Source organism: Neofelis nebulosa, chromosome 4, assembly GCF_028018385.1.
Source record: "Neofelis nebulosa isolate mNeoNeb1 chromosome 4, mNeoNeb1.pri, whole genome shotgun sequence".
Lineage (NCBI taxonomy): Eukaryota > Metazoa > Chordata > Mammalia > Carnivora > Felidae > Neofelis > Neofelis nebulosa.
This window is the reverse complement of record NC_080785.1, coordinates 54509597-54529744: the sequence shown is the minus strand read 5'-3', so window position 1 is coordinate 54529744 and position 20148 is coordinate 54509597. Positions and strand designations below refer to the sequence as shown.

The following is a 20148-nucleotide window of genomic DNA, read 5'->3' as shown; positions in this document are numbered from 1 at the left end:
GGATTCACATAGTATATAGTAAAACAAATCTTCATCTACTATCATATAATAGGTTTATACTAAACTAACACACAGGGCAATGGCCTAGTGTGGAAGAGTGTGAAGAGATAATTCTTGTGATGATGATTATGTTGGAGCACACACCAACTATGAGCCAAGTGTGATATAGGAGTCAAGAAGCTTCAGAAGAAATCTTTGATATCTTCAGTAGAGCCATAAGAAGTCACTAAGGGACATTATGAATATGCTGTGTTTATAATATTGACTTATAATTTGAATAGGGAGAGATAAACAGATCTGAAACCATCAGTGTCAATGTGACCCAGATAAGACTTTAGCCCACCTATGTCAACAGGACTTAGTTGTTTATTCCAGGAAACCTTTGCCTAGGAAAGACAGGATTGTAAACTAGGCAAACAAAAAACAAACAGAAGCAGTCCCTAATTTTTTGTTTGTATAAGGAAATTCCTATAGGATGGAGACAATAATTTGCTTATCTGGACAAACAGCTGGCTTATCAAACAACAGTTTACCAAGACTTTTCAAGGCTCTTGCTTGCTGTGTCCACCAATCCTAAACCATTTCATTAACTTTGCCAAATCCAATCAGTTTTCTCTCTTGACAGACATGCCTCAAACCATTTGAGCACAGATCCCCAAGTTCTATCTATTACCTAATTTTCTGGCTCTGAAGCACAGCTATGCACATCAAGGCAGTGCACTCTCTTACTGCAGTCAGTTTTCATACTTAGTTTTACTTAATTAACAAGATCTCTTCAAGAAGTTTGTCCTTTCTCAACAACCTAAGTGTCTATTGATGGATGAATGGATGAAGAAAATGTATACAGCTAACTCTTGAACAATGCAGGGGTTAGGAGTGCTGACCTTCCCCATGCAGTCGAAAATCCACATATCACTTTTTTTTTTTTTTTTTTAATTTTTTTTTCAACATTTTTTATTTTTTATTATTTTTGGGACAGAGAGAGACAGAGCATGAACGGGGGAGGGGCAGAGAGAGAGGGAGACACAGAATCGGAAACAGGCTCCAGGCTCCGAGCCATCAGCCCAGAGCCTGACGCGGGGCTCGAACTCACGCACCGTGAGATCGTGACCTGGCTGAAGTCGGACGCCTAACCGACTGCGCCACCCAGGCGCCCCCACATATCACTTTTGAATTCCCCCAAATTTACTAATAGACTACTGTTGACCACAAATCTTACCAATAACATAAACAGGCAATTAACACATATTTTGTATATGTATTATGTACTGTATTCTTAAAATAAAGCAAGCTAGAAAAAAGAAAATGGGGGCGCCTGGGTGGCTCAGTCGGTTAAGCGGCCGACTTTAGCTCAGGTCATGATCTCGCGGTCCGTGAGTTCAAGCCCCGCGTCGGGCTCTGTGCTGACAGCTCGGAGCCTGGAGCCTGTTTCAGATTCTGTGTGTCCCTCTCTCTGACCCTCCCCCGTTCATGCTCTGTCTCTCTCTGTCTCAAAAATAAATAAACGTTGAAAAAACAATTCTTTAAAAAAAGAAAAAAGAAAATGTTATTAAAGAAATCATAGGAAAGAAAGAATATGTTTATTGAAAAAATTTGCATATAGTAGATCCATGCAGTTCAAATCTGTGTTATTCAAGGGTCAACTGAATAACACACACACACACACACACACACACACACACACAATGGACTTTATTCAGCCATAAAAAAGGACACCTTGCTATTTGCAACAACATGGATGGGCCCTGAGGACATTATGCTAAGTGAAATAAAGTCAGAAGGTGGGGATAAGAGAGGGTAGGCAAAGTGGGTAAAGGGAATCAAAAGGTACAAACTTCCAGTTATAAAATAAATAAGCCCTGGGGATGTAATGTTCAGCATGATGCCAAAAGTTATTAGTATTCTACTATATGTTTGAAAGTTGTGAACAGAGTAATCTTAAAAGTTCTCGTCACAAGAGAAAAAAAAATCCTGTAACTATGTATGGTGGCAGATATTAACTAGATTTGTGATGATTATTTTGCAATATATACAAATATTTAATCATTATGGTACACGTGAAACTAGTATAAGGTTATATGTCAATTATACCTCAACTTAAAAATTAATCTATCAATTAATTATTTTTTAAAAATAAATTTGTCTAGGGGCTCCTGGGTGGCTCAGTTTGGCGTCCAACTTCGGCTCAGGTCATGATCTCACAGTTTGAGTTTGAGCCCCGTGTCGGACTCTGTGCTGACAGCTCAGAGCCTGGATCCTGCTTTGGATTCTGTCTCCTTCTCTCTCTGCCCCTCCCCAACTTGTGCTCATGCGCGCGGGCTCTCTCTCTCTCTCTGTGTCTCTCAAAAATAAATAAATGTAAAAAAAAAGTTTGTCTTTTTTTTTTCTTAAGTTTACTTATTTTGAAAGAGAGAAAGCACGAGTTGGAGAGGGACAGGGAAAGAGAGAATCCCAAGCAGGCTCTGCATTGTCAGCAGGGAGCCCGATGCAGGGTTCGAACTCACAAACCATGAGATCATGACCTGAGCCAAGATCAAGAGTTGGACGCTTAACTTACTGAGCCATTCAGATTCCCCCAAAAGAAGTTCATCTTTCTACAAACAACTACCAGAGACACAAAGATAATCAATTCATTTCTCTCAGCTACTAGGCCAAATGTTAAGTTTGTATAAGAATTAACTGAGGAACTTGTAAGAAATATAGGTTGCCATGCTTCACACTTCAGTTGTTTTGATTCAGGGGGATTAATACAAGGCCCCAGAATCTGTATTTTAAAAACCACAAGTTTTTTCTAATGCATGCTATATTTAGATCATGCTTAGAAAAATAATGCTTTTCTCCCTGCATACCAGCAAACATATGTGTATATGTATTATTGTATATATATACACACATATATAATATATACACGTTATACACTTGCTATATATGTATATAGAAACTTACCATACATACAAAACACCCATATTAAATGTTCCACACACTTCTTATGAAAATGGGATCACACACACACACACGTATGATATGTGTGTGTGTATGACATTATTTTTTCAGGGAACATTATATAATACAATCTTTCTGAATCACCACATACAGATCTGCCTTGTTTTTAACAGCTACATTATATTCCACTATATGCAAGTACCATAATTTATCGAGTTCTTTATTATTGGTCATTTAGTTGTTTTGTTTTGTTTTGTTTTGTTTTTGCTATTATAAGCAATGCTGCAATGAATACCTTTACACATTTGTGCTAAAATTTCTGTAGAATATAAGGACTGGAATAGACACAGAAGAGTAGAATTGCTAGGTGGGAGGGTGTATGTATTTTAAAGTTGGATAGATCCTGCTGAATTGCTCAATGACTTAGTTGTATCAATTTACACTCCTGTGGTAAATTAGCCGAAGATTGTTTTCCCCACACCTATACCAATACCAGTGTCAATCTCATTTTTATCTATCTGACACATAAAAAAAAAAAGACAAAATCTTAATTTGCATTTTACCATGTTTTTAACATCAGAATAATCAGCACTTGGTTTACCACCGAAACACAATTATCTAAAGTTCTACAAAACATATCACAATTTATTTTTGGAAAACTTTTATTTTTATGTTAAAAATTAACTCTCTCACCTGTAAGACAGATGGGGTGAATGAATTTCAAATATATGTCCACTATGTAGTATTTACTTAGTACCTCCTTTTACCAAGTAATACAAAAGGAAAGTGAGAATCATAGAGCTGTGTTCAAGCCCTAGCTTTCCCACCCAGCAGCTATGTGACCTTGGGCAAGTCACCTGCCCTTTAGAGAGCTTCAGTTTCCTCTTTTGTAAAATGGGGATTCTACTCATTTTGTAGAATTGGTTTGAAGATGAAATGAGATTATAATTTTAATTATATATATTAACTATTACCACTGCCACAATAACAATGCACGGGAAATTAGCAAATGACTAGAATTGTTTGTAAAGGCCTTTCTTAACAATTACAAAATAATTATATCAGTATTACCAAAGTCAGATTCTTTGAGATCAGTCAACGATTTATTGGGATTACTAAAGTCACTAGAAGAATATATATTTCATAGGGCTAATATACTGCTTACAACATCACTGTTGTGCTTCTCTCCAAATACTTTCCTAATAGTTCAGGAAACATTTCCCAAATTACATAGTTCCTTAGCTAAAATGGAATTAGCCAAATATACAATCAAATCAACTACACACCAGGAACTTCTTTTCAAGTTTCTAAGACAGTCTTGTTTCTAAGCACACACAATAAAGCAATTCAAGTAATGCCATAGAGATTTCCTAGAGCCAATAAATGAAATTTGAAAATTTTATAGTAGTATAATATATTAGAGACTCCATCCTTCATTCTTTCCTAAAACTAATCCCAACCTAACTCACACATTCCTTAAATGGCTCAATACCCACTATGCAAAAAGTCCTATGTTCAGAACTAGGGGCATAAAACCTCTGTACTCAAGAGATAAAGACTCATATTAAAGATAAAAGGGCAAAGTTTTATTATCTATATTTGCCTGTGCTTCTGGTTTGATAAATAATGAGTCAATGGCACATGACCTACGGAGCTCATTTTCTCTTGGATGGACACCAATGAACTTACTTCCTATCCTTGGGCTGTGTAAAACATACAGCTGGAAATGAGATGTCATTGTCCTATGGCTTACTCCCAAAAGTTCTCAATGGCTCAACTCACCTAAGTCTTCCTCCTTTAACTTTCTTCCTCCACATCATGACTTTTGCAAAAATTTATGATGATTTTTAATGAGTAAAATGATCTGGAAAACATATTTTTTCAGTTTTTATTTCAATAAAACAAGAGGCAACACTGCTGTATAAAGTACTGCATAAGGACATTTACACAAATATACAAAACTTCAAAAAACTAAACTCCAGTTTATTTCCATAGCCTTAAAAATGTAGAGAGCACATAAAAATATGCAAAGTCATAGTTTATTCTTTAGGAATGTAAACTCCTGGAATACAATTAGAAACAAGTACATTTACTATGAAAAGATTAGTATCACTACAGGATTAGAAATAAAGATAAGCAGTACACAAAAAACCCTACATAAGAGAAAGCAAAGGTATGCAAAATAAGATCTTGAGTTTACTAAAAGAAACTTCATATTAAGACACAGGTACTCTAGATCTCTGCTATAAAAAAACACAAAAACATCTTCCAAAATGTTCACTGCTAGTCTTTTTAGATATGCACAAGTTACAAAATACATAGGATAACATATTTATGTTCTCTGATAAAGAATTTAACAATATTAAACATAAATGTGAATAACTCAAGTACTGAGTATAATTTTACTAAGCAACTAATCTAAAAATATAAATTTCATGCTAAGTAAAGGACTAGAGAGTTTATATTTTTTATCCAAAGACTGGGAAGACACTATTATACATTTATTTCTATCTACAATGCTTAACTTAAGTGCCCATCAAATTATTCTTCTCTTTAATGGCTTTTTAAGAAACATTTTTTGTTACATTATTTATGATATAGATTTCCTTGATGTGCTTCCCTTTAACAAAGTGTAAATTTATTGTGCCTATAGAGTCAAATGTTAAACAGTCTTATTTTAAGTATCTATTTAAAATTATGTCTCAGAGTACAATTTTTTTCTCTATAATTTAAATGTAAAGGTTTTAACATTGTAATTTGAGTCTTCCAAAATAGGCAAAATCCCTTAAAACTGGTATCATTTTTATCTATTTTGGTTTAAAAAACATATTTCCCTTTAACTTTTTGTTTTGTTTACTAAGCAGTTGCTTCATAATTGAAAAGGGCAACAAAATACTGCTTTTTCAAAACAAACTTTGTCATCATTTAAGGACTGAGAATTTCTACCCTTCAAATCTACAGAGCTGCCTCAAAAAGTTCCATGGTGGAGTACAAGGGGTTCCAGGGTGCTCACCTGTCCTAGGTCCTCTGGGGACACTCCCTTGAACTTGATTCCAAAGGCAAGTCCCTACTCAATTCCAAAGGCAAATGCTGGGACCTACCTTCACTAGAATACCCCAGGTAGTTGAGTACTTGAAGAGTGAGAGGTTGGGTAATTTTAAGACTCCCTAATGGCTTAAAATGTGGAATGGAACTATAATTTTTGTTCAGATCCTTTGAACTATGGGGTGCAATTTCCCATTTGGGGCAGAATCCTTTTTGTGATAAAGATATAGAGGAGATCTGTGACCAAATGGTTACATTAGCATCTTTGTGAAAAAATGACCTAAAAAAGTCACCCCAACTTTAAAATCTGGAAAGCTGAGTAAGAGGGATAACTGTAATTGTTACCATAGTTAGCATTTATCCAATATTTATAATTGCTATAAAAATTTTCAAATGTATAACCCTTATTTGAAATAGTATCAAAGGTGCTATTAAATAATTTTACTGTCAACATAATTTCCAGGAAATCAACTCGTGCAAATTACTTGAAACAAAAATTCAGAACCACTCCACTAAGTAAGCCTTCAGAGTTCTTTAAAGAATATACACATGAAGATTTGTTGTGCATTGTATAAAACGGTGGTACCTCTTCCATACTTAAAATGGTAGGCATCTACAGCTCTGATTCCATTTATAGTTAATATGAAAAATATAAAATGTTATAATTTTATTGTAAAAATAAATGAAAATCATTAAAAATTTAGAAGTAAGGATCTAATAAGTGTCATAGACACTATTAAAAATTTATAAGCTATTAAAAACAATGAAGATTATAATATTTAGTATCTAACATACTTGATCTAGTGTTGTGAGACCACTGAAAATTCCAAATATTAGGTAGGTAATTTGTATTTTTGATACTCTCTTTTTAAACTTTAATGCACATAAAAATCACTTAAGGATCTTGTTAAAAGGCAGATTATGATTCGGTAGATTAAAAGTGGCTCTGAAATTCTACATCTTTAACAAGATGCCTAGTGATGTCAATGCTACTTACTGGTCCTCAGACTGTAGGAGTAGCAATGATCTAGAATAATACCAAAATGAGGTTCCATTACAGCAGTTGATCATTAAAATCTGATCTCTCATTTCTGCCAGCTGTTTCCTCAGATTTATTCTACAATGTTTCCTAAGCACTTGACTTGCTTAAAAGGCCAATCTTCTAAAATTAATTCTTAAGACTATTAATATTGTTAGTAGCTATATGCCTGAGGGAATTTTTTTGTTAAAGAATTAGAAAAAGACAAAAGGAAATTCACAGTGACATTTTACAAATATTTTAAATTGTACACAGGATTCCTGTTAAATTAATACAATATCAAGTTTCACGGTCTAATCTTACCTTTTTTTTTTCTTTTTCTTTTTTAAACTACAGTTTATGGCAATAGATCTTATTCCATTTCTATTAGTGGAACTAAAAAACTCAAATTCACTTCTAATAAAAGCCATATTCTATTCAAGATTAATGAATGCAAACTAGTTCATGCTTTTTGAAGATTTAAATTTAAAATGGTAGCCAAAGCAGTTATGATCAAAACTGCATTCATAGCGTATGCTTTAGCACTCTTTAGGACATACAAATTTTTCACATTTGAGCTCTGCATAAGCAGGCACAAAAGGAAAACTAACATTTTCTGTGCAACTACAGCTAGGGACTGTGAATAAGGAAACCACTGTGCATTAATAGTGAAGGAGACAAAGAGCGGACAGACAGGCCTTCCCTCCCAGTCAACTTACCCTTATCCTCAGCCCTGCTTTCTTTCTCTCCCCCTGAATTATTAGTTACGTACATTTGATTTACAGGGAGCCTTGACCACAGCTAAAAGGACGAGCACTAGCAAATACCACATTTTACATCTATCTAGAGGTCACACAGTTCTCTACAGCTACATACAAGTTTGTTTAGCTTCTGCCATATTGCCTTTTTTATTTTTATTTTTTGGTTGGGGCCAACTACATTGATTATTCTTTCTACCATGACAAGAACATTTAAACTAGGCCCGTTCACAAACAAATTATTTAACTTCTTTCATATTTTACAATTCTAAATTTAAGAGCACAAACATAAATAAACCTAAATTAATTACATAAATGTCCTTTGTCCATATTTCATTATGCTTTCTTTCATGACATTTTAGAGATGAAAAATTTACCTAATTTCCTTCATTTGCTGACAAACAATTCAATATTATATGGTTGACACCGGTGTCTTGAGAGCTGTGTTGCACGATTTACGATGATTTCCAGGAAGACTTCAATGATGTGTACTTTGAATTCTAGGAAACCAAACTACCTAGGATTTCCAAAGTCAAGCAGCAGGGTAAGTCAGCTTCATGGGTGATTACGTTTTAGGAATTGAAAGGGATTTTCACCTGCTAAATCCAGATCAAATACTTCAAAACGACACATCTACTGGCAATCTGATTTTTTATATAAAAATGTTCCAAAGATAACAACAGAAATCCCTCTACCCTTCCCCTGGAATTACATAATAGTCTAGGTACTGAGTTACGAGGCTTTTTCCAGTGCTTTATATAAATGATTCCACTAATCTTAAGGACAATCTGATTACAAACATTTTTATCAGGCACTTTTCATACACATCATTCTTGTTTTTTTAACATGCCTGATTTTCAGACTGCCCTGTTGTGCAGTCAGCGACAGAATTCCTGGAGTTGCACCCTCTGCCTCCTTTCAAAAACAGCTCCCATGCATGAGATTCCCTTTTACGCTGAAGGCCAAACATACAACTACCAAAATAGGAGTTATTAAAAAATAAGAACTCACAACCTCACATGAGATGTCCCCAATTTGATCAGACAACTTGCCAAAATGTATTGTGACACTGACCATCTTAGACCATAGAAACAAATAAGAAAGAAAAAAAAAAAAGACTCAAATCAAGGGGGGAAAATACACCCAAGAAATAACAGAACCACGTTTGACCTTATTACAACCTACACGTTATTCCCTTCATAAGGTCAAGGTAGCCTTTAGAATTTAAGACACAAGGGCTCCTGTCTGGGACAGGGATGAAAGACGATGGGTGCTTTCATAAAGAAGCAGAGTCGTATTTCTAGATTCACTAGTTAGGTGGGAAAACTATTACAAATTAATCTGTAGACAAGGTAATGCTGATACTAGGAGGTCTCTGCTGACCTGATGGATGCTTCACTGGAAGTTCAGTCCTTTCAGAAACGTAAATAAGCTTTTCTTCTTGGAGACTACAAGCAGAAAACCTATTGGCATCTGTCCCAGGCCCACAGCCAACAGCAGATGATGGGTTATGTGGGACTGTGACACCACTGACTTGTTCAAAGGATTTACTGAATACAGTTGCAGCTGTCTTAGCCAAACCATGGCTACAAGGTTTAGGCAGAGATTGGCTGGTAGTTAATGTCAGTCTCTTCAAAGAGAGAAGCTCAAGATTCTCACTTTGGGCTCTCTGAGTTTGTTTTCGGGCAAAGTGGTCTTTGCAAGACTCCCCTGTGGTTTCTTTTTCTTTTCCTCCCGTTTTGCTTCCTCCTGACCGTCTCTGAGTCTTTCCTACACTTGTCTTGTTACTAGAATTGTTACTACTGTTTGATAAACCCGATTGGCTAGTACTAGACGCAGCCCGGGAATAAAATCCCTCGTCAACTTCAGATATCTCCATGAGTTCTTCTTGACCTGTTAATTCTGTATTTCCTAAACAAAGAAATAATAAAGATTAATTAATATTAAGTATCTTAAATAATTCTTATTTCATGATTAATACCAAATCAATGATACTTTAAACTTTAGCATAATTACATAAAACAACCCATTATAGACCGAAATTAAAGGATAAATTGAAACATTGTATAAAGTGTAAAAAATAGTTCATTGTAACTAAATAAGAGTAATTTAGAGTGTATTAAACAAAAAGCATGCCATAACACCCCCCGCCCCCCATGTTTTAAGAAAGATTTCTCTTCCAGTTCATGCAAAAGATCAGAAACAATTAAGGAAAATACCACACAGTAAAACTAGGGGTAAAGTCTCCCCAAGTAGCAAAGCAATATAAAATCAAAGCTCTTACCAAGGAACTTTAAAAAAATGGTATTAAGATATTTTAAAGATTTTTTTAAAGGTTGCATTCTACATTCTAGATTATTTTACAAAGATGAAAAAAAATAGACCCTAAGTATCACAAGTTCAAACTTGTTAAAATTCTACATACATTATCCTTCAAACCAAAGATGTTAAAAACATAAAGATAAAATATAATTTTAGATCTCAAAATATAAGCAGAAAATTACTGTGGAAGTAATCTTCTGCCTTAGTTTTTATAACAGTTTATTCAGAGAAAATATAGGTACGACCATTCCAAAGAGCATTAGATCATTGAGAAATTGTGGTGCATAATTCATGCATTTTGATTATTAGATGACATGCAAAATTTCTGTGACTGTGCAACTGTTGCTTAAGACATGCAGCAGTGGCCCTGTGCCATGAGATACCTTGGAGGGCAGCTAGAAAGTGCTCTGCTAAAACTGCACTCTGCCAGGTGAGTTTATTCCATCCTCCATCATTTTTCTTACAGATTTTTGCCTCCTGATCTCTGGCAAGCCTTTGCTCTCAGTTCTAGGATCTGTGGCTGTTTCCTGCACACCCTGTATATGCTGAGCATCAATCTCTCCTAGTGTTCTGCCTTTTTCCCCATTCCCGGTTCTCTCTCCGGCCACATTTGTGACACTAATCTCAGGAATGACAAGGATGCCCAATTCACTGGTATCATTACTGTTGTCAGGTTGCTCTAGAATTGAAGATGATAAGACAAAATGATGGCTGAAAACAAAACAAACTAAAAATGCAAAACAAGAAAAACAAAAGATCCCAAACAAAAATTGGACAACTGAATGTTATGAATTAAGCCAAATATCTGCACTGTGGAAATTTCCATAATTTTCATTACTTTGACAGTACTGGAAACAGCAGGGTCATGTTCTTTAATTTTAAATGACAATGAAAAAACTCACGGAGCATCAATTCATGTTCTGCATTTTTTCACACACACATTTGACACGGACCATGAAACAGAAATTTTTTTGTAAATCAAAATAGAATTTCTATTGTTTAAAGATAGTATTGTAACCACTGGAACTTAGGTCAAGCCCTGGGCAAATGTTCCAGGATGTGCAGCCAAAACTTTGGCTCTTGTCAACATTAGGAACCAAGACACCTAGGAATTCCCCTTGTACATTTAAAATTCTATTTTTTTAATTAAATTACAATGAGGCTGACTTAATAAACTAAAAAATTGGGAAAATGATTATTCACTCATAATATCAAAGTTACTAATGCTGCAAGTCAGTTTTTATCTCACACACCAATCATTGTGTGTATTAGTAAATATTAATGCAGCTATAATACAATTAAATATTCTATTCCTTCAGATTTGTACTCATACCATAAATTTAGGTCAGCCTATAACAGTTCATTACTAAGCTGGAGAGAAATAAAAATGGATTGGAAAAACAACTTGGCTGTTGGTCCTTTATTCTGAAAATAGCCATTGTAATCAAAACAAAGAAATGGAACTCCTAACCAGCTAAAACTTGTAAACATTTTATTCTGTGTCTTAAATCACAAAGCATGGCTTTATTTAAAGTTGCCAAGGAAATATCTGTAATAAATGGAAAAAAATAACATAAATATATCTACCATGGGTCATAATGAAAATTAAAGTTCAAAACAACGCAAGACTATGTAAAACAGTACATACTCTTAAAAAAACGTGGAACACAAATCTGTTTGAGAGATACTACCTACTACTTTCAAATGTTCCTCATGAAAGGATTATCAAGCTCCCATTCATGGTGCTAAAGCACGTGAAACAATAATAGGTAGTAAAAGAATGGAGGCCAGAGCCACATACTCTTAAGGGTCTCAAACTTTGCTACACACTGGTATCACCTGGGAGTCTTTAAGAACTACTCCTACCAGGCTCTCAAGCTAGACATTTTGATTTAATTAGTATGAGGTATGACCTAGACATTGGGATTTTTAAAAGGTCCTAGTGACTAGTGTGCAGCAAAGTTTGAGAACCAATGCTCTATTCTAACAAATTCTTTCAAATTTTGAAAACTTAAAGCAAAAGTTATTATGAATGTCCTAGGTACTTCATACCCAGCAGCAATACGCACTTCAGGAGGTCCTTGAAGCTTCATGTTACCATGGGCTGGGGGGCCAATGTGCTGGTATAATAATTTCCCATTTACTTAGAGCTTCACAAACCTCTGACTAGAGGTTTTCTAAATGAAATGTTTATTTCCTAAACAGGCCAAAGCATGTTAGTGAGGTAGTTTTACCTCAATGAGATTAAAAAATTCCAACAGAGCCTATTTCCCCTTGCTAATAGCTATCTTCAAAGTAAAGGCAAGTAAAAATCTGAGGTAAATGCCAGAAGCCACTGCAACTGAGAGTAAAATCATCATGGCGCTGTTGGGTGACAGGCAAGACCTGTCCATTTATGTTATAGAAGCTTTTTCACAAAAGATCTATTAAAGGGACTATCTAGTCCAAAAAAATTATGAACTGTAGAAATATCCAGACATAGCAAAGCCAATGAATACTAAAATTTAACAAATTTTAAAAGATATTCATTGGTGGCCTAACAGAATAAAAAACAACACAACTTACATTTGAACGGCAGTAAACAGTTTTTTTTTTAGAGTATTTGGGTATATTATTCAATTATATTCTCTCCCATTTACAGACAAGGAAACTGAAGTTCAGAAAGAGTTAACTATTCAGCGGGTAAGCTAAACAGCAACATCTTTTGACTCCAAATGTCAATTCTAACATACTATAGTCTAACTCTAACATATTATAGTCTAACTCTTCAATTCATTCAAAATCAATTTGAGTTAAATTCTCAGGAAAATTACAGAATAAAGATAACTACATAACTCCAACATTTGCTACATGATTTTGCTCTCTATTTTTTCTCCAGTTTCTTGCCCCACATGTGACCCAATCCCCCTGCACACGCTTTCTTACCAGTCTTGCTATTCCCTAGACCTGGAATGCTCTTCCCCACATAGCTACTTCCATGGCTCATCTCCTTACTTCTTTCAGGTCTTTTCTCAAAAATCTCCTTCTCAGTGAAACCTTCCCTGATCATCCCATCAAGTTTCAATGTCCCCCATATTTCATACACTCTCTTCTCTACTTTGTTTATTCTCAGCACTTAATCACTCTCTAATACAATTATTTATGTATCATGTCCCACGAGGGCAGGGACTTTCATCTGGTCACTCCTGCATACCTTGTACCTGAGAAAGTAGCTTGCATATAGTTGGTGCCCAATTAACATTTGCTTGATAAATTAAATGAATGTCCTGTTACATGGTGATATTATTATTAAAAACAATAAAGGTGAAAAATCATGGAGAAGACATGACAAAGGTAAACTAGGAAAGTGTTACCTGACTACATAAAAAAAAAAAAATTATATACAGCTTATGCTAATAAGAATTTTTAGATGGCAGAGAAAAACAAAGTCTCTTTTGGAAAAGTGAAGTAGCCGCTTCTAAATGCAGGTTTAGTAAAATGCTTAATAATGTCCAAAATATACATTTTTTTAATTTACAGTTCATAATAAATTATATTATGCTCTAGATAAAATAGCAAAGGAGAAGAAGTTAATCTTTCTTTAAGAAAATTAGAGAGGAGATGTTTTAAGGGAATAAAGGTATTAGAAAATAGAACATAATGTTTGAAAGCCCAGAATCTAATGTTAAATCTATGCAAAAGGTGTCATGGTTGTTCTATGCCTATAAAAAACAATACTTACATTTGACTTCAAATAATTCGAAAAGTTCAAAAAAGATCCAAAGAGAAATGTCTCAAAGAATAGTTTATTTGTATAACCTCTACAAACAGGTAAACTTCTCCCCACATATAGAAATAAGGAGAGTTAAAGAATACTTTAAAAGACATTTCCAAATTGGTTCTCAAAGGCACTCAAATCATTTCTCCCTATAAAATTTCTTCCAGCTTTGAGGAAAAAAAAAAGGTAAAACAAATTGCAAATATCATTAAAACGGATCACGAAAAGTTGTGATTTCCCTCATATGTAATCTTATAATCCCAAATATCTATCCCATTACATCACTCATGAAGCTCCTTATCCTAGCTATAGCTTTTTTTTTTTTTATGGCTTCTCTATTTACTAAAAGTGACAACTTAAATAAAGGAATATCATTTATCCATAGACTCTACACAGCTTTGTACTAAGACTACTTTGTAAGTCAAAAGGAATCTGGTTATGACCCAAGGCACTTACAGTATTTTATAAATATGTGTGAAAATAATAAAACAAGCCAAAGCTTTAAAAATTAACCTATCCTTTAAACATCTGCATCATGCCATTTTGACATTATGAAAAGTATTTTTGAGTAAGCTCTAAAATAAAGTGATATACATTCCTTTGCAATTTATAAGATATAAATATTTTAAATGTCATAATATATTTGAACAGCTTCATACCTTTTAATCCAGTCAGTTTATGTTTATAATTTATCCTATTCAGTAGAAGAAAAATGCTATCTATAGTCATTAAGCTATTCATTGCAGTGTTATCTATAATAGCAAAAAGTTAGAAACAAATTATTTAACATGTTAAGGAAATGGTTGAATAAATGATGGAATATCAAGTCAATGTGGTATTATGTAGCCATTAAAACAACTGGACTTACTAGGAGAACTTAGGAAAATGCTTGACAACATTAAATGAACAAAAGCAAAACATCAAAAATTTTAAATAGAGCACAACTATGAAAAATACATATACATATGGAAAAACCTATAAAGTGATAATTCTTTAAGAATTGGGATTATAAGTGAATATCCCTCTACTCAGTTTACTATCATGTTGTTACAGTGTTTTTCAAAAAAAGAAGGAATGAATTGCTCAGTCTATATTATAAATTTCTTTATCATTCATTCACTCACTTATGCATTCAACTACTATGTATTGAGCACCTATTATATGCCAGACAATGTTTTAGATGCTGGGGATACAATGGCCAACCAAAGACCCTGCCCTCCCAGAGCCTACACTACAGTATGGGAATTAAGGAAACAACAGAATTTTAGATGGAAAATGCAGTGAAGAAAATAAGCATAATGGGAAAGAGTAAAGGAGGATGGTAGGGGAGAAAGTCTACTTAAGATGAATGGTCTGGGGAGACCTCTTTGAGAAGGGGATATTTGAGATGTGATCTGAATGATGAAAAGTCACTGTCTACATAATGATGTGGAAGAAGACAGTTCAAGCTGGCACTTTCTTCTCATCTTTCAAACCTCAGCTCAAATATCTCAAATTACTAGTATGAACCTCCTAAGACAGAAATGGCTTAGTGTGTTGAAGAATTAGAAAGTTAGATGAGTCTGGTCTTCACTTCAGGTCAAAGTGATAGGCAAGATACCATATCACCTATGCCAAAGTGTAGACCTTGTATTTTGTTCTGATTGCAATGGGCAGCCATTGACAGGTACACAGATACACTGTCTGTATTTTATTAGCATTTCTTATCAACAGAAGTCATACTTATGTAACACAAAATATTGAGTATGAAGCGTGCCCTGGGTTAGAAAAAACAGCACTGTGACAATCTATAGCCTGGGCCAGTAATTTGCAAGGCAGATTAGAAGAAATCAAAGCCTCCATAGAAACACGGAATAAGGACCCTGCAGTTAATGAGCTGCAATCTGAGTAAAGACATCAACAAACATTAAGACTTAGAAATATGGGTCCTGAAGCCAGAAGTAGATGTTCCAGATAAAAAAGAGCAGTCTGGGGCACCAAGAAAAACACAGTATGGACTAGAATGATTTATTTTTTTAATTAAAAAAAAATTTAATGTTTATTTATTTTTGAGAGAGAGACAGACAGAAACAGAGCATGAGCACGGAAGGGGCACAGACAGAAGGAGACACAAAATTGGAAGCAGGCTCCAGGCTCTGAGCTGTCAGCACGGAACCTAATGCCGGGCTTGAACTCATGAGCCATGAGATCATGACCTGAGCTGAAGTTGGATGCTTAACTGACTGAGCCACCCAGGTGCCCCTAGAATGATTTATTTATAAACATACTGCTTAGGAGCTATTGCCTGTTTCCTTAAGTAAATATCAGTCAAGTCTTTAGCTTTTGTTGCGTATATAGGAAATGATACAATTCTTCTTACTGAGGCGGATACAGTCATTCTCAGTAACTTCTTTTGTTGTCCTTATTAAGTCTCAGGTTAAAAAAAATCTCTTTGAGATGTGCAACATATGGATGCTGCCAGAATAGGTGAATCCTTCATGATGATAAAAAATCCTCATGACCAGACATACCAAAACCAGGTAAGCAACATGTATTACAAAACTATCTATAAAAGCTTTTTTCTTCTTCTGTGTGCAATGTGTAACAAATGCTCCTAAAAGTGTGATGGTTGGGCGGGGGGGGGGGGGGGGGGGCGGGGGGAGGGAAGGGCAGTGCTCAATGATAAGTAACAATAATAAATAATAAAATCCTCAACCATAGCAAGAACTCTTCCTTAATGGAAGGCCCCCTTAACAAAAAATGTAGAACACAATGATTTACAAATAAGTGTTTTTGCCTCATAAGACCAATAATTTTGAAATATTTTGCTACCCTGTGTAGAAAAGCATTTTTATTTCATTTTCCCTAGAAATAGACTAAGATTTTTTTGTTTTCTTCTAAAGTTGGCTAAGCCAGGATATCTGAGGCTTTTCTCTTTCAACCTAATGTTTATTTATATGTGTCAATTGTACAACATGATATTTTAGCTCTGGCTAATCTGTCCTTTTTCTTGTGATCATCTAATATTTCCTAATATTTTATTTTGTCCTCCATGACCATAAAGATTCATACCAAGAGTGCCAGTTAAAATTCACGCAGAGCTAATTTTGGTTAGAAAGAAATGCTTATTTTTGGTCCAAATGTTTTATCATCTATATCAGGAAAGAAAAATTTATTCCTCAAATAGTATTTTAGAATCTGAAAATAATGGAGCATCTCAAAATGATTCTAAAAACATTTCAACCTTTTTATAAAACTGCCAGATCATTTTTTCTAATTTCCTTAACAAGTAAGGCAACTTTTAAAATAAATACATAAGCATTATACATTTCTATCTACATATGTGAAATTCCGATAACCAATTCTTAAGAGTTTGCTATGTTTGGTTTAAAATTATGAGTTCTGTGTTTCTCAAAATGCTTTCATAACTATTAGCAATTTTGTTTCTCCTCAATTGAATGTTTTTCTCATAAATTCATAAAATCAGATTCACAAAATAAATGTGACATCTCAAGACTTATGACATTCATGGGGTGCCTGGGTGGCTCGGTCGGTTAAGCGTCCGACTTCGGCTCAGGTCATGATCTCATGGTCCGTGAGTTCGAGCCCCGCGTCGGGCTCTGTGCTGACCGCTCAGAGCCTGGAGCCTGTTTCAGATTCTGTGTCTCCCTCTCTCTCTGCCCCTCCCCTGTTCATGCTCTGTCTCTCTCTGTCTCAAAAATAAATAAACGTTTAAAAAAAAATTAAAAAAAAAAAAAGACATGACATTCATAATGTCATAATATAGGAAGAGTCTACCTTAAATGTTTGGAAATATTTACAAATAATTATTTTCTAAAATATTTAACTGAAATACACTTCTTATAATTATTCAGACTTGTTCAACAGTTAGATATTTAGTGATAATCAAATTAATAATAATTTCTATATCAATAAATTATTTTCCAACATGAACTGCATCTTTTTATTGTTTTTTCTTTTCTCATCTAATATGTTAGTACTAAACCACTAGAACAAATTAAAACAAATCACACTTTTCATCATTTTTAAAAAGTATAATCACAGATCTCTTTGAATTTTGCTATAATCATTTAAATTTATTTAAATATCCATTAAATAGAAACTTAATGCTAAAAATGTGATCAAACTGCTATAACATGAAACTTCACTTTTTTAGACTTAATCTATGTAAACTGTATTTTATTTTATTTTTCACTTAAACATTTCATATAATTTATTAAGTACCCTAAAATCCTCAGTGTACTTATTTTGTATTATTAAGTTGAAGACTTAAATATATATGTAGTTCTTTTTTTTAGTTCTTTTTCACTACTTAAAACTTTGTATTGTTGACTAAATCAAAGTCATGAAATACAATGTTATAAAAGGACCTAATTTATAAATACTGTTCTTATTATTGATACCTACCTGGGCAAACAGTTGTAACAACAAATAAATGAGAAATACAAATTCAATCTATTCTATTTTCATGTTAATTTGGGATTAAGTGAGACAACAGGTATTAAAACAACCTTCTAAAAAGTCCAGACTGTAACAGTAATATAAATGTCAGATTAGGATACTATACTTCAGGGCTGCAAAAATTACCAAAAAAAAAAAAAATCATTAAGTTGGTTGTTACTATTATATAACACATGTATACTTTTGTGTCTGATACTTACTCACACTAAATGTTTATCTCAAATTGAGAAAATCCAAACTATAAGTTTCAAAAAACATCATTTTATGGAAAAGCTCAAATATAGGACCATGCGAATAGCAAGCTAGCTAATAAAAACTTATCAAGAATACAATTATGGTGTAGCTAATGAAACAAATTAAATAGTCTTTAATGAGTTAACAATCGGCTTTTATGTAATGCTTTGAATCATACCAAATGTTTTTCACTTACTTGCCTCATTATCTCACAAATAAATGCACAAGTAGAAACAATGGTGGGCAGTAATAAAGAATTGGGATTTCACTAGATAAGCCTTTTTATTAGATAACCAGTTGGCAAAAATTATAAGCACTCATTATTTGCAACCATAACTTAATTAGGGGACTTTTCTAGAACAAAGAAGTGATATTTTAACAAGTGTTTTAAAAGAATAGAGAAAAGTTGGTTACCTTCTTCCAAGTATAGGTATTTTTTTTTTTTAAGTGGAAGAAGAATGAGTCATAATGGTTGATGGGGGTGGGGGGTGCAGGGAGACAGACAAAAAAACAGCAATTAAATTTGTTCTGGAAGAGGAGAGGGAATGGAAAAAGTACAAGGAAATAAATAAGTACAGATTGTATAATAGAACCTTAAAGTTGTGGAAAATCATTCAGGGATTTAAGAAAAAGGTCTATTAATAGCTGAAATGGTAGATGATGAAGAAAGCTTTTAGAAGTAACATTTAAGAATTACTATAGAATTGAAGCACAATTGTAAAGAGATATTTTCTGTTTTCTTTTTAGCTACTTATGTTTATTTTTTAAAGGAAATATATATGTAATAGAATTGCATTTTTATTATTAATTTAAAATTTTCAATAATCTTTTTCACTGTTTTATCTTCTTTTTAATTGGAGTTTTCATTTTGATTCTTGCTTTGGTTATAATCTACTCTTTCTTCCCTTACCTTAATCCTTTTTAAGTGATCATTATTATCCTTTCCTAGTTGCATTTTACTTTCAAATTATAACTTCTAAATAGCCTTCAATCTGTAGGTCATCTGAAAATCTAGGTTTAAAAAATATACACTAAGTAAAACACAATATACTCAAAAGAATTAATAATATATAAATAAAACTATTAATTCTGAAATGATGGCCCTTAAAAGTCAAAAGCAGCAGTTCTACATTGTAATTTTACTTTCCAAACATATGTATTGGCATGGAATTACAAAGTCATTAAACTTTTCTCAGAAATGTATACACAAATTTTAAAAAGTTTAAAAACACAACATTAAGTTAAGCCGTATCAGTACAATAGTAAAATAATCAAGTGAGAAGTGGGGAGAAATTAGGCAAATGTGCTAATCGTCAAACATGTCTAAGTTAATAAGTCTGTAGAAACCAAACTTTCCTTAAAAGTCACCCTATTTATGGGGCGCCTGGGTGGCGCAGTCGGTTAAGCATCCGACTTCAGCCAGGTCACGATCTCGCGGTCCGTGAGTTCGAGCCCCGCGTCAGGCTCTGGGCTGATGGCTCAGAGCCTGGAGCCTGTTTCCGCTTCTGTGCCTCCCTCTCTCTCTGCCCCTCCCCCGTTCATGCTCTGTCTCTCTCTGTCCCAAAAATAAATAAAAAACGTTGAAAAAAAAAAAAAATTAAAAAAAAAAA

The 20148-nt window shown here is 33.9% G+C and overlaps 1 protein-coding gene across 6 annotated transcripts in view; it reads right to left on the bottom strand.

The window, feature by feature from the left end:
- The window catches only part of HYCC1 (hyccin PI4KA lipid kinase complex subunit 1), a 134932-nt gene that overhangs the window by 25139 nt on the left and 89645 nt on the right, over positions 1-20148 (bottom strand). For 3 of the 6 annotated variants that reach the window (XM_058724840.1, XM_058724841.1, XM_058724839.1), the window contains one exon: positions 4818-9675. In XM_058724840.1, the coding sequence (XP_058580823.1) occupies positions 9101-9675 (575 nt within the window). In that variant the 3' untranslated portion in view covers positions 4818-9100. The other 3 variants (XM_058724843.1, XM_058724842.1, XR_009260407.1) reach the window with 2 other exon arrangements.